The following is a 14,400-nucleotide window of genomic DNA, read 5'->3' on the forward strand; positions in this document are numbered from 1 at the left end:
GCATCTGGTACGTCGGAGAACACCAGGGTGGTTATTGATCATGGGGCAGTCCCCATTTTTGTGAAGCTTCTGGGTTCACCCAGTGATGATGTTCGTGAACAGGTATTATTTTTTATATAAACTTCATAATTTATGTACTCTTGTGCTGTAATGGATTGTTCTTTTGCTAATTATTTTTCTGAACTATAGGCTGTGTGGGCATTGGGTAATGTTGCTGGCGATTCTCCCAATTGTCGTGACCTTGTTCTTGGTTGTGGAGCCTTGGTTCCTTTGCTTGCTCAGTTGAATGAGAATGCAAAGCTATCAATGCTGAGAAATGCCACCTGGACTTTGTCGAACTTCTGCAGAGGCAAGCCACAGCCTCCTTTTGAGCAGGTATTGGTTTTTATCTTCATATTTGTTTGGAGAATATTGTTTATAATTTTTTTTATGGATGGCATTATTCACTTTTTGCAATGAAATAACTATGTCAGGTAAGACCAGCACTTCCAGCCCTTCAGCGTCTTGTTTGTTCCAACGACGAAGAGGTACTTACAGATGCTTGCTGGGCTCTCTCATACCTATCTGACGGTACAAACGACAAAATTCAAGCTGTTATCGAGGCTGGTATCTGTCAACGACTTGTTGAGCTCCTCCTGTAAGTGTCATCTTGAATAGTTATTTGATTGATCATTGTACTTCTCTGTAGATATAAATTGCATTTACATTACGTATCTTATGTTTCAGTCATCCCTCTCCTTCGGTGCTTATTCCGGCATTACGTACGGTTGGAAATATCGTGACTGGTGACGATGTTCAAACTCAGGTATTTTCTTCTGTGCTGCTGTTGGTTCCAAAACGATTCTTGTTTTATTAGTTATTAGCTCTTTGCTGGAATCCTGGATTGTTTGGTATCTAGAATTTATAATTGAAAGAATACAACTATTTGCTCTTTGACGACATTTTTTGTATTCCAGTGTATCATCGATCATGGTGCACTTCCTTGCCTGTTAAGCATGTTAGTACACCACCATAAAAAGAGCATCAAGAAAGAAGCCTGCTGGACGATTTCAAACATCACTGCTGGAAACAAAGAACAAATACAGGTATGCATGTGAGGCTTTACAATTGATAGTTTCCAAGTCCGAATTTATGATGTCTTCTGAATCTTTTATTATGTGTTTTTCTGGATAATTTTTTTTTTATGAATTATAACCGGTGTTCAGTACCCTATTCCCTTTTATTTGATCTTTGTCTCGGTCATGCTAATTGGGTACACTTTGCATGACAGGCTATAATTGATGCTGGCTTGATTGGTCCCTTGATCAATCTGCTTCAGTCTGCAGAATTTGATATCAAGAAAGAGGCAGCATGGGCTCTTTCAAATGCCACTTCTGGAGGAAGCAATGAGCAAATATCGTACGTTTGTTTTCTCACATGTGTGTCAAATGTCAATTAAATCTGCTTTTGTTTGTGACTATTTTCATTCTTTCTTGCAGGTACCTGGTGAGTCAGAACTGTATAAAGCCTTTGTGCGATCTCCTTGTTTGCCCCGATCCAAGAATTGTCACTGTGTGTTTAGAGGGGCTAGAAAACGTACTGAAAGTGGGGGAGGCACAGAAGGCTAGTACTGCAGATGTCAATTACTTCGCCCAATTGATAGATGAAGCAGAGGGACTGGAAAAGATTGAGAACTTGCAGAGCCACGACAACAGTGAAATCTACGAGAAGGCTGTGAAAATACTGGAGACTTACTGGCTAGAGGAGGATGACGAGACATTGCCCGCAGATGATGGGGCCCACACCGGATTTAACTTTGGGGGAAACAGTGTTCAACTTCCGCCAGGTGGATTCAGTTTTAGCTGAAGGTTAGTTACTTAGTTCTCTTATCTCTTCCATCTCCTCCCATCATATCAAAATTCAATTTTTTTTTTTTTTTTTTTTAATTCCTTCAGGATTTTCAGTAAGGTGGGGGATGAAGCAGTTTCTTTACATGGTATTGATACACTGATGATTTGGTCATAGTCTGGATGGGTCAAGTCGGGTCTGGTTGGGTCAAGTCGGGTCGGGTCTGGTCGGGTCAAGTTGCAGCGCCTCGGTGGGTTTGGTGAGTCAGTTGTGGTCAAGGAGGTGCCTAGTAAATTGGGGTCAGTCATGTGCTGTTGAGTCAATAAGCAGGACTATGAGTTCAGCATGGGTTTGGGTCGGGTCGGGTTTTGTTTTGAGGGAAATCCTACAGGAAATGATTTTCATTTTCCAACTATATAGGATTGGGATTGCAGTCTTTTTTAATTTGTCTATTTCAGTTGTTTTCGGTAGGTTTCGCATGCATGCTTTATACTTGATGATTGAACAGAAGAGTTTTTAGTTCTTTGAAGACTTATATTAATTCATACTTGCAAAAGAGGTTTTTTGAGTTGTATTTTGTGTTTGTATTTCTTAATAATAATTCAGTGGTGTAGGGTTATATATATCTAGATGTGGACCCACAACCTAACCATTTAGATTAGGATTAATGTGTCCAGTTGTATTTCAACCATACCCATACCTTGATGAGGATGGGGGGTGGGTTGGGGAGGGGGGGGGGGGGGGGTGTTTACTTTTTCCTTTGGGTGGGTGAGTCATTGATGAGTTGGAAGATTATATTTTTATGGAGTAAACTGCAAATACTACCCCTGTGTTATCTCGAAATAGCGGAAACCCCCCTGTGATAAATAAACTAGCAAAAACCCCCCTGTGAAATTTAGTCAAAGGCAGAATCCCCCCTAGCTGATTTTTCAGACTTGAAATGACAAAATTGTCCCTCAAAATGTATTTATATATATACATATTATATGTATATTTATTCTTTTTAATTTGTTTGTTTAGAAATTAAAAAAAATAGTAAACAACTAAATTGATTATTTTTTAAATAAAATAATTAAAATATTTATAAAATATAAGAATTTATTAATTGCAAGACTCTAGGGGTATTTGTGTCTTTTTATATCAAGTCAACCCTCAAATAGTTTCATAGGGGGGGTTTTGCTATTTAAATAATTTCACATGGGAGGTTTTTGCTAGTTTATTTATCACAGGGGGGTTTTTGCTATTTCGAGATTACATAGGGGTAGTTTTTGCAGTTTTGCCTATTTTTATGTCTAGTATTATGCTATAGGTATAATATTTTGTGAACTATGCATGATTGATGATTTTTTTTTTTTAAATGTAATCATTATTATGCTATATATGTAGTTGATGATTGTATTTTTATAATTGTACTTGGTATATTTGAGTCGTTATGAGTAGTGTACCAAACGTCAGGTGGGGACTTAGATGTATAGGGCCAACTCGGTTATCTGCAATTACTATTAAATCAAGTAATTAAGTAAACATATATCAAGTTGTGTGCAGACAGGTCTACATCTTAAAGTAAGATGGATTACTAAACCAGCTTTCTAAGCCACAAATAAAGATATTTATTTCAATTAGTGGAAATAAAAATGACTTGCAGTATTATTGCCTCCTTAATGCTCATCTGTGCTACTAGTGTTGCAAACAAAAAGTTGTAGCCTCACATGTTTATCTTTCTTAATAATTTGATTGTATTAATTTTGAAATTATGTACACACTTAATTACCAAGTCAAATTCCAATGTACGCAGTTGACCCTGATGAATTGTTTTATACTTGTATTACATGTGTAGCACTAGCCTTGCCCTACATGTTTCTGCATTACATGTTCTCCTCTTCCCCTCTTTATTTTTTCTCTTTTATTATTTTTCTTTTGCTACTAATGAATCATTTTTGATGTTTCTTATTAAATTTTTCTTTCCCCCCCTCAATTTGGCATCAAGAATAATACTGTGAGTAGTAGTTGAAGCCGACGCCTTGGGATAATAGTATCTTTATAGAAATCTATTTAAATTAAATAAATAGATCAAGGAAACTGGTTGGCATGAATGTAGAAGAAAGTCATACTAATATTTTTATATCCCCTCACCTCCCAAGCCAACTACGTTACAGTAAATGAAATCTTGTGAGTTGCCCCAATCAATTTATATTTCTGGTGGAGCCTAATTAATATCTGTGATTCAACCATAAAAACAACCCCCCCTTCTTCTCATCCCTCCAAAAAAAAAAAAATTAATAATGAAGAACCATCTGTTCTCGAGTGATGAAGAGCAGAATGGAGGGCGAAGATCAGCGTATTCGTGGTGGAGGACGACCGATGAATTCGACGAAAACGGGCATTTCAAGATTGACGTTTCGGAATTCTCGAATCTAACTCCAAGATACAAAATACTCAGAGAAATGGAGAGGTTGGATTTCATTGCAACTGATGGACTTGATGATCTGAGGCACAAGCTTCTCAGTTACAGGGCTGGTGATTTCTGGCTCCCTATTGGTGGACTTAAGAAAGAAGATATGGACATCCCGCCAGTTGTCACCATCCTATTGGCTGGCCTCACTGCTTCTGGTAAAAGCTCCTTCACCAACTTGATGTACAGTGTTCTTGGCAGATCTGGCCTCATCCCTTTTGCTCAAACTTCAGGTACCTACTTACTTCTATGATCTAAGCCGATACGCAAAGAACATAATAATATTGATTCATAATTGTAATTTTTCGAAAAAATTGTAATTTTCGGAAAAAAAACATTTGGATACTCAAATTGGATCGAGAATCGGGATTTAATGTGTATTGCAATTTTTTTTTCCTAATAAATCAGAAAAATCGGAAATTGAACTTTCCGGAACAAAAAAATAAATGAATTTAAAATCGGCAGAATTTGGAAATTTACGTCTCAATTCGAATCCCCACCCCTACTTTTGCATGTAGGTTCATGTCTATAGTTTTATTCACATTTGAAAGAAAAAAAAATATTGATGTAGGTGAATCATCAAATTACACAACAATGTTTCTTGAAGAGCACAATGTTTTGAGATCTCCTAGAAGCGGATTATGCGTGTACGATACGAGGGGTTTGGACAAGGATGAAATGGAGGAAGGTTTGGACGAGGTTTCCACGTGGATGTCGGTCGGAGTCAGACACAACCAGCCATGTCACCGACCGTGTGACGGCGATAAAAGTCAACTTTCCGATGAGTTGACTAATTCGAGGTACTTGAGGAGAAAAGTCAACTGCGTGATGGTTGTGGCTGATCTGTCACAAATTCACAGGTCCTTCAAATGTGGCGATTTGAACTCGATGGAGGCCTTAAGGGATCTCTTCCACTTGTCTGCTGTCAAGAATTCGAGTAAGTACTTTTGAGTTTTGTGCTGGGGTGGAAATTGGAACGAAATTTCCGAATTCCACCGATTCTGATTCGAAAAGTTTCATTTTTGGAACAAGTTTTTTCTTTCCGATATTTTTGGGAACGGAATTGGAATACATATTACATTCTTATTTCCGACCCGATTTCATTTCCAAAACCATTTCAAAAAATTCCTATTATTTTACACTTGTAATATCAACATTACTATATATTTTATACTATAGTTGACTACAAATTTTTTTTTCCGATTTGAAAAATTCCGATTTCGATACAAGTTTTTTCGTTCGAATTTTCCGATTTTTCCGATGCTTTTTGTAACGGAAAAAGAATTAGTTTTTTCACTTCCGAAAAAAATTGATTCCGATTTCCACCCTAGTTTTCAGACATAATAATGTCGTTATTTTCAAACAGATGAGAATCCAATCTTGATTCTAACGCACGGAGACAAACTAAATGCTGAAGAAAGGATTAATGGGAGATTAAGAATCTGTGAATATTTGGGAATACCTGAGACAAGTGGTGCATATGACATACCGTGTCTGACAGAACAGGGGATTATGGCTGAAGAATCTGATCCAGTTACTGCTTTTTCTCTTACAGAAGCTGTTTACAGAGCTTTACTTCAATCTGACAGAACTCATCTCCCCAAGAAAAAATTTAAGGATTGGTTAATCTTTTTTTGTAAGTGGATTATGTGGTGCATTGCTTGCTTGTTTGTCATTCTTGCTAATTTCTTCTCCAAATTTGGTCATCACAACAAGAAACTCAAGATGTGAGCTTCGTTCGTAGTTATGTCGAAAAAGATGTATATTAGATACGTGTGTGTGTGTGTGTGTGTGTTATATAGTGTGTGTTACAGTGTGTGTAATTTGTGTTTGAAACCATCTCCTTTTGCCTTTGTTTATGTAGTTTCTTGATCTTTTTTAATTCTTTTTCTTTGTATTATATGATTTTTATCTATGTATTAATTTAACTTTTGATATTCATTGCTCAGCAATAATGTGTGATTTGGAAATTATTCATTTTTTTGTAGACATAATAATGTAATTAAGTGTCAGATTCTCAATTTTTTTTTTAGATTACATGTTTCCTATTTATTTGTTTTTATTCTTTAATCAAATTGCATGTTTCCTATTCACTATCATGCTCATTATTATCTTTCTGCATGTAGATTTTGTGTGTATATTATTAAGTACTATATGGGAAATTAAAGTTATCGTAATGGACATTGTTTGGTAAAAATTTAGACCGTTTGAAATTATAATCGGCAACAGATTTGAAGCCACGCAACCTTAAGTGCCGCCAATTGTACATAGCCTATGAGAGGATCATGGTTTTTGTGTGATCGAATCTCTCTTTGAGTTCTTACCATATTTCAGATGGCCTTTCTAATTGTAGATACTCGTCTTTCAAATCATCGAAAAGATGATGACGCATAAAAAACATTGCATTCGCCTCATAGATACAAAACTTGAATTTTTCCTTCTTCGATTCATGTGACGATAGGAATTAGGGCCACAATATAATTTTAGTGGACTATAATTTATTACAATCAAAGAATTGGGCCAAAGCCCAATATTCAAATGAAAGACCTAATTTACTTGTACAAGAAAAATAAATTATTTTTAAATATATAATTTAAATAAAATAATTTGGTAAGGATATATGTTAGCTAGGTTTGGAAAAGAAAGTCTGCAATTGCTGTATGGGGGTGTGAGTTGGAATTTCAAGGCAGTGTAATTAGTGAGTGGTCCTCTGTATTTTTTTTATTTTTATTTTGTCTTCTCTCTCACTAACCAACAAAATTGTTTCACGACCCATCCATTTCATTCATTTGCTGTCTTCATAATATCTACCAAATATTTGTCCCTCATTTTGCTTTAATTTATTATTCTCAACTATTAATATATTCATTTTCTATTTGAAAACATACATAAAATTATATTTCATATGCTTCATTATATTAAATATTTATTCAACACCTGATAAGTTGTTTTGACTTTTAAGAGCTGATAAGCTTTTACGTCTTGTTTTTATAATTAAATTTTTAAATGTTCGGATAACAAGCTTATAAGCTATTTACGACGTATAGTATATATATATATACACATATATTATGACCTAATATTTTCAAATATAATGTATTATTGATAACAAGTTGTTATATGTGAAGATAATCTCAAGAACTTGTTATTTTTTTTTTATATTTTTTTTTAAATCTTGTGGTTTTCTAGTGATCTACTTGGATAGTGGAAAGCCACTCATGAATTTGATTTTAGCTTTCTTTTTCATTAGATTTTACTTCACAAATCCAATTAAATTTATTTTTTGGCATCTATAGTTCAAATTGAGAGTAAGTACAAGAATAAAAGATTTTGCCAATATATTCATTTTGTACCTAAGTAAAACAATATATTCTTCTTGCTAAAACATGCGATTTAATCCAAAAATATATATATTATTCCAATTTATATTTCCAAATTATTCAATTAATTATAAATTAGAAAAAAAAAAAATAAAAAAAAAATGTAGTAGGTGATGTCACGAGCATGCCCTAACCACCAATTTTGAAATGGATAGTGAAGTACAAGGTAGTTCGTTAGAATTACTACAAACTGTACAAAACCGTATTGTTTATGGAAAAAACATTTACTTATTGTTTCAATCAGTTGGTCTAGTTTAGGATGTACTTTTAAAAGCGTGCTTCACCTTTTCCCTTCTTCGTCTTTTTTTTTATTTTAATTTTAAGTAGGATTATTCTTATTTTTATATTTTAATATCCAAAATTTTGATTTTTTAATTTTTTTTTGAAAGTTCAATTTATTTTCTTGTAAAAATTAAGCCGATTGAATCATACGAGATTTTCCGATTTCGGATTAATTTTGTTTATTCCGTTTTTTTTTCGAAAAAAAATAGTTTTCATTTTCGAAAAATAAAAACAAATTTTTGATTTAATAAAAGTTTGTAGTCAAGTAGTCAACTCGCGCCCACACACCAGAATATCTGTATACCTACTTGGTCAAGAAATTCAGGTGCATAAATAAATATTGGAAATATATTCGACATTTAATTTCATTCCCCGTCGGTCGGTCGCCGTCGTGCAGCCTAGGTGGCATGGCACCACCACCGGCTGACACAAATGGCCGGAGATTCCTCATTTTTCACTTTTTCCTTAACCGTTTAATTTATTTATTATATGTAAGAAAAAATGTTAAATTTGAATATGTAAAAGAATCTATAAGAGTAATTATTATAATATTCCATAGACGCACGTATGTTTCATAATTTAGTTGAAAGGTGAAAATTCGACTGCCCAATTCCAACTTTACAGATTGCTTATAATAGTAAGGGTAAATTACAAACACCCCCTGAGGTATGGTCAAATTACAAAAACACCCCTCTTGTTTGGATAATTACAACCACCCCCTCAGCTCTTCAAATTTAGTGGAATCTTCGAGATTATATGAAATATTATCACTTTTGTACCCGTTTTATACCATTCAAACTCTACATTATGAAGTAAGATGATCATAATATGTGTTTTTTAGCTTGTGTATATCAGTTTGTAGTGCATCGGAAACGTATTTTTACACAAAACGAATACAAACTAGAGCACATTCCACGGAATCTAGATGATTATATTGAATTTGGCACAATAAGGGTGGAGGTGTAAGAAAAAATCATAGTTGAGGGGGGTAGATATAATTATCCAAACAAGAGGGGGGTTTTTGTAATTTGACCATACCTCAGGGGGTGTTTGTAATTTACCCTAATAGTAAAGCACTTAATATATATATTTTTTCAATGATGATTGGTATCTCAAATTAATTGATTTACATTTTTATTTTCTCTCTTAAATATGCTTAAGTGAAGTTTAAATATTTAATAATCCCATCTTATGAAAATGGTTTGTAATAAATTTCTCCACTTGCCCTACTTAAAGATTAATGAACAAGAGATAATCTAACGGTTAGAGCCAGTGAACCTATATCAATTGATCTATGTTCAATTTCTTTTTTGTCAACGTTCGTTGGGTGAAGATTAATATCATAGATGGTTAGCCTAGTGTGGTTTGCGTCTCTCGTGTAATTTACAAGTTATTATACGAGAATATAAGTTTACCCAGTGCATCTATATAGTTCGATGCGAGTTTCTTTATTATGAAAAAAAAAACAGATTCACGTACAAGTCCCGGCCCCGCAAGGGATGACCTAGCGGTCAGAGCAAGTGAGCCCGTGTTAATTGACCCAGTGTTTAAATTTTCTTGCTAACGATCTAGGTGAAACTTGTCAAACATGGTCAACCTAATATGGTTTATTTCTCTCGTATAATTTACAAACTATTATCCGGAAGTATATATTTGTTATACACTTCACTAGTTCACTGCCAGTTTTTTCAATTAAAAAAGAAATAATAAAAAAAAAAAATCACGCACCAGTAGCCAATTTGCTTTGACCAAATAAAGAACACTTTAAACCTCCATTCTTCAAAAAAAATATATTATAAAAATATTACCACGCACTAAAGTGTGTATCTGCGTGTGAAACAACCCTAAAAAAAAAGAAGCCCTTCCGCTATGGCGGCAAACACCAAAAACATATTTACAATAAAATTCCGAAAAGGACCCTAAAAAAAGAAATTCCCCGTGGCGCCTTTTCTGCCAAATAATTTTGGCGGGGTCAAAAAGAAGTTTTGGAACCGAGGCCCCTTTTCGTCTTTTCACACCCATGCGCGCCTTAGGGTTTTTCATAAACTTTATATATAAATTCCCCCAACAAATTAATTTTCTCAATCGCCCCCCAATTTCTCTACTTTCTCTCTCTAGAAAAAAGCTCTCAGCGGTCCATTCTCAAATCTTACCCAAATTCCTCTTCCACCCTAAACCCCGCCTCCTCTTTCCGTTTCTCTCTCTGCATCTACATCATCACTTCTAGAGAGAGAAAGCAGCTCTACTTGTAGTTTAGGGCTTTTTTGCTCAGTTCACTCACTTCACTCAGTTTGAACTCTGATCGGAGTTTCTCCTTTTCTAGGGTGTATTTTCATCTGGATTTTAGTTCAATCTTACTAGATTCGGCTTCGATCAGGCGTTTCTTACTTCAAAGTTTTGGTTTTTTTACATCGATTAGTCGAGCAGTTCAATCTGGGTTTCGTGCGTCAGATCTTCGATTAAAGGCTCGCATATGATGGATCTGAGTGATAAAGTAAGTGATCGCGATCACAATCATCTTATTTTTTGTTCCTTCAATTTTTTTTTAGGGTTTCATGATCGAGGTTAAGCTTGATTTGAACTTGATTAGGGCTTCGGTAATCATGTTTAGTATAAGCTAATTAATTTTTTTGGGGGTTGTGCTTTGTTAACAGGGCTCCGAGTGTGAAGATATGAGTAGCCCTACACCAACCCCTGATAGGGTTTCATCCGACGGTTCAAATGTCAAGACGTGTGTTGATTGCGGTACCTCCAAAACCCCTCTCTGGAGAGGCGGTCCAGCTGGACCCAAGGTATATTTAATTATTAATTAATTATTAATTATTAATTATTTATATATATGTTTTTTACACACAGTGGGACGTGTTGTGTGTGTAGATCTTGTGTACTTTATTAATTGCATCTTTTAATAACTCACGTGACATATCTGTGTTTGACAAATGTTGTTTAGGACCCATTTAATTTGATTGATTCCTTTTTTTCTTTTCAATGATTTGATTGGCACAAAACATTTATATTTAATTTAATTTTAAATTTAATTATTTTAATTTCTTGATGTGCTGCAGTCACTATGCAATGCATGTGGGATTAGGAGCAGAAAGAAGAGAAGGGCACTAATGGGTGTAACAAAAGAAGAAAAAAAGACCAAAAAAACATCAATTGTGAAAAACAACAACCACCAAAGCAACAGCAGTAACAGTTGTACCAGCAGCAGTGGTGATAGTACCACCAAAATTGGGGAATCAATAATAAAAAAGAAATTGTGGGTTTTCGGTAGAGACGTAGCGTTGCAGAGACCAAGATCAAACACTACTCGGAGAAGAAAATGGGGAGAGGAAGAACAACAAGCTGCTTATCTTTTAATGGCTTTATCTTGTGGCTCTGTTTATGCATAGGACCTTTTTTTTTTAATTTTTTTTTGTACTTTGTGCACTAGTGGTTGTACCTCTCTTTTTCTTCCTTCCTTCCTCCCCCAACCCTAATTTCAAGAAAGAGGAGTAAAGAGCTCTAATGGGGTTTTCTTCCTTCTTTCTTTTCTCTAATTCCCACCTTTTTGTGAGCATAAATGAAATTTCTTTCATTTTAATTTCTAACATTGATTAATCTTTTTGTCCTAATTTAGTACAATCATGAGAGCAATCATTAAACAAACATGCAATGATTGGTGAAATCTTGAGCCTTGCATGATTTTCTTGCACAAATATATGTTTTATGGTGAAAGATTCAAATTTTATAATAGCAAATTTATTGAATTTGGTTTGATGGATTCATTCTACAGTGAAAATATAAACCTAATTGAGGAGAATTAGGGGTTTTTGACCTAAATCTTTGAGTATATATGAAAGATAATTGTGTAATGGTTACACTAGTGGAATGAGTAAGAAATAATCCTAAGTTTGATGAGTTGTTATCCTCTAGTATGAGGACCATGGAGTGTAAAAATTTCTATTATGTATCTCTTGTTTATCTTGATGCAAGATTGGAGGGAAAATGTTTGGACCAAATTTGTGTAGAGGGAAAACTTTTTGGTCCTCACAAATTTGATCTCCATTCTTCCCTCCCAAAATTGTCACAAAACTTAGCTTTCCCACCTATACTTCCCTCCATTTTTAAATCATTTCAATTTATTTTTTAAATCAACCAATAAGATTTTGTATTATATCACGTTTCATTGACTATGATTAAGATTTGCTAATTATCTACAATCATAATCAAGAACTAACATATATTATTCGTTCCGCAAGGGATGATCTAGCAGTTAGAGCAAATGAACTTGTGTCAATTGCCCCTCGTTTGAATACTCTTGTCAACGGATGCTAGGTGAAGCTTGTCACACATAGTTAGTCTAACGTGATTTACGTTCCTCGTATGATTCGCAAACTATTATACGAGAATGTAGATTTATCTTTATATAGTTGACTGCGGGTTTCTTCATTACCAATTATTTTTTTATTGAAATCTAAGACCACTTACCTGATTATTTAGTTGTTTTAACATTATATATAAAGAGTGACATTGAAAAGTTCAAATTCTAATAAAGGTGTTCCCTCTCTTTTAAGGAAATTCAAATTTTAGGTTGTTGGCTTATTATTATGGCCGAACTACCACATTTATTTAAAAATTCAATATGCTATAGAGAGAGAGATCAAATAAAAGCTACACAATTTATGATACCTACAAAATCTTGTAAAGTTGTTAAAGAAACGTACTTATGAATAGGGATGACAACTTTAATACTCCCCTCCTTAATTCACCGGGTAATTCTTCCCCATTACTTATCGGGTTCGGTATGTGTTTTAATTATTTTTCAACTCCTTGAGTAAGGTTAAATTACGAAAATGCCCTCTTGTTTAGGTAATTATCACTATCCCATCAACAATGTAGGCAAATTTGACACTATAAAAGTGGACGTAATTTCTCAAATATGAGAGATTTTTTTTCGTAATTTGACCTCGCTTTTAAGGGGTGGCTGTAATTTACCCTAAAATATAATGCACGAGTTTCTTATATTTAAAAAAATTATAATGGATAAAGTGAAAAAAATTGGTTTCGTAAAGATATTGGGCTTTAGTTGGATATATTGGGCCAAAAGTTGAAAATAAATGATCCTATGGAATATTTGGTCTTTATGACAAGCTTACTACAAGAGCCCAATAATAATAATAATAATAATAATAATAATAATAATAATAATAATAATAATAATAATAGTAATAATAATAATAGTAATAATAAAAAAAAAAAAAATAATAATAGATTAATTTTGCACAATTATTACATGCTGGAAAGCAAAAACACTGAACTGGCTGTAGTTTCCACATGTGTATAGAGAAAGACCATTGATCATAAAGTCATATGCAAGACAGATACTAAAGATTCTTACACTTGGTGTTATAATAATTATTGTTTTTTTTAATTCAAAATATTTCTGGAAAAAAATAATTAAATACCCAAATAATTAAATTAATATACTTTTCAACCAGCCATATATAACCGAAATCATTTATAATAATAATAATAATAATAATAATAATAATAATAATAATAATAATAATAATAAATACTCAAGTTAAACAAAAATATTAACCTCTATGATAATTAATTGACTCATTTTCTTACAATCCTATAAAAAGAAATTAATAAAATAACAGAAATTGGACCCAAATTATAAGAATGTACAGATTTACCCCCCATAATTTCTTGAGTTGCTTGGATGGTGATGATGATCATCAAGGGCAATTCTGGAAATTCTCTCCCCAGCAAGCTTGAAGATCTGAGAATCTGACTTTTATTGTAAAAAAGTTTACTTTAATAAAAGATGGTAAGAAAAAGCAAAGTGGTAATAATTGTGAGGAAAGCTGATCGAATTTTCTTCAATGGCGGTGGAGAATTTGACGATGAGGAAGATGGTGGAGGGATATGGTAGTAGTAAGGGAAGTAAGGCACAATTGGGTTCGGCGGCGGCGGCGCCGGTCCGGTGGGGTAAATCTGGGGCGGTTGGTAGTTTCCGCCGCCGCCGCCGGCAGGAGGTGGCGGTGAGTAGTAGCCGTAGTAAGGTGTTTGCGGCGGCGGTGGTGGTGAGTTGTAGTAGGTGGTGCCGCCGCCTGAGCTAGGTGGAGACGGTGGTGGGGGGCATAGAGTGGCGGCGGCGGGAGGCGGAGACGGCGGCGGTGGCGACGGCGTGTTGCATGGGTTGTCGCAAGCTGAGCACATTGTGCAATCAATCTGGTACTTGGATCCGACCCAGGTGGTGGTTGCCGGAGTAGTGACGTCATCATCGGCAGATGCTAAAAGCTCAATTCTTGATGCAAATACCATCACTAAGAAGAACAAGAATTTTAGACTTTGATCATAATTTCTCTCCATTTCTTGAGCCTGCAGTGAATAATTGTACAGATTTAATATGATTCTGAAATTGAAGAGGAAATTTTCTAGAAAATGAAAAGTGGGAGGAGAAAA

General features: G+C 34.5%; 3 protein-coding genes across 4 annotated transcripts in view; all 3 read left to right on the forward strand.

Annotated features, from left to right (window-relative positions):
* LOC105948986 (importin subunit alpha-2) overlaps positions 1 to 2,383 on the forward strand; it is a 3,947-nt gene extending 1,564 nt beyond the window's left edge. For both annotated transcript variants that reach the window (XM_012972250.2, XM_012972264.2), the window contains exons 5-12: positions 1 to 102; positions 190 to 375; positions 474 to 637; positions 727 to 805; positions 957 to 1,085; positions 1,271 to 1,398; positions 1,479 to 1,847; positions 1,935 to 2,383. The exon at positions 1 to 102 is cut by the window's left edge and continues 30 nt beyond it. In XM_012972250.2, coding sequence (XP_012827704.2) covers positions 1 to 102; positions 190 to 375; positions 474 to 637; positions 727 to 805; positions 957 to 1,085; positions 1,271 to 1,398; positions 1,479 to 1,845 — 1,155 coding nt within the window. In that variant the 3' untranslated portion in view covers positions 1,846 to 1,847; positions 1,935 to 2,383. The remainder of the gene's footprint in view (positions 103 to 189; positions 376 to 473; positions 638 to 726; positions 806 to 956; positions 1,086 to 1,270; positions 1,399 to 1,478; positions 1,848 to 1,934) is intronic.
* LOC105948977 (uncharacterized) lies at positions 1,935 to 6,311 on the forward strand. The gene is made up of 4 exons (XM_088820498.1): positions 1,935 to 2,634; positions 3,124 to 4,512; positions 4,851 to 5,216; positions 5,646 to 6,311. Exons 2-4 carry the CDS (start codon positions 4,110 to 4,112, stop codon positions 6,008 to 6,010), a joined length of 1,134 nt encoding a protein of 377 aa, XP_088676624.1. The 5' UTR covers positions 1,935 to 2,634; positions 3,124 to 4,109; the 3' UTR covers positions 6,011 to 6,311.
* A 3,311-nt stretch (positions 6,312 to 9,622) lies between these two features.
* Positions 9,623 to 11,527, forward strand: LOC105948967 (GATA transcription factor 15). The gene is made up of 3 exons (XM_012972232.2): positions 9,623 to 10,435; positions 10,596 to 10,733; positions 11,007 to 11,527. The coding sequence occupies exons 1-3, from the start codon at positions 10,415 to 10,417 to the stop codon at positions 11,334 to 11,336; spliced, it is 489 nt and encodes a 162-aa protein (XP_012827686.2). The 5' UTR covers positions 9,623 to 10,414; the 3' UTR covers positions 11,337 to 11,527.
* The last annotated feature ends 2,873 nt before the right edge of the window (positions 11,528 to 14,400 follow it).

Source organism: Erythranthe guttata, chromosome 7 (genome assembly GCF_056151865.1).
Source record: "Erythranthe guttata isolate IM_541 chromosome 7, IM_541, whole genome shotgun sequence".
NCBI classification, from domain to species: Eukaryota; Viridiplantae; Streptophyta; class Magnoliopsida; order Lamiales; family Phrymaceae; genus Erythranthe; species Erythranthe guttata.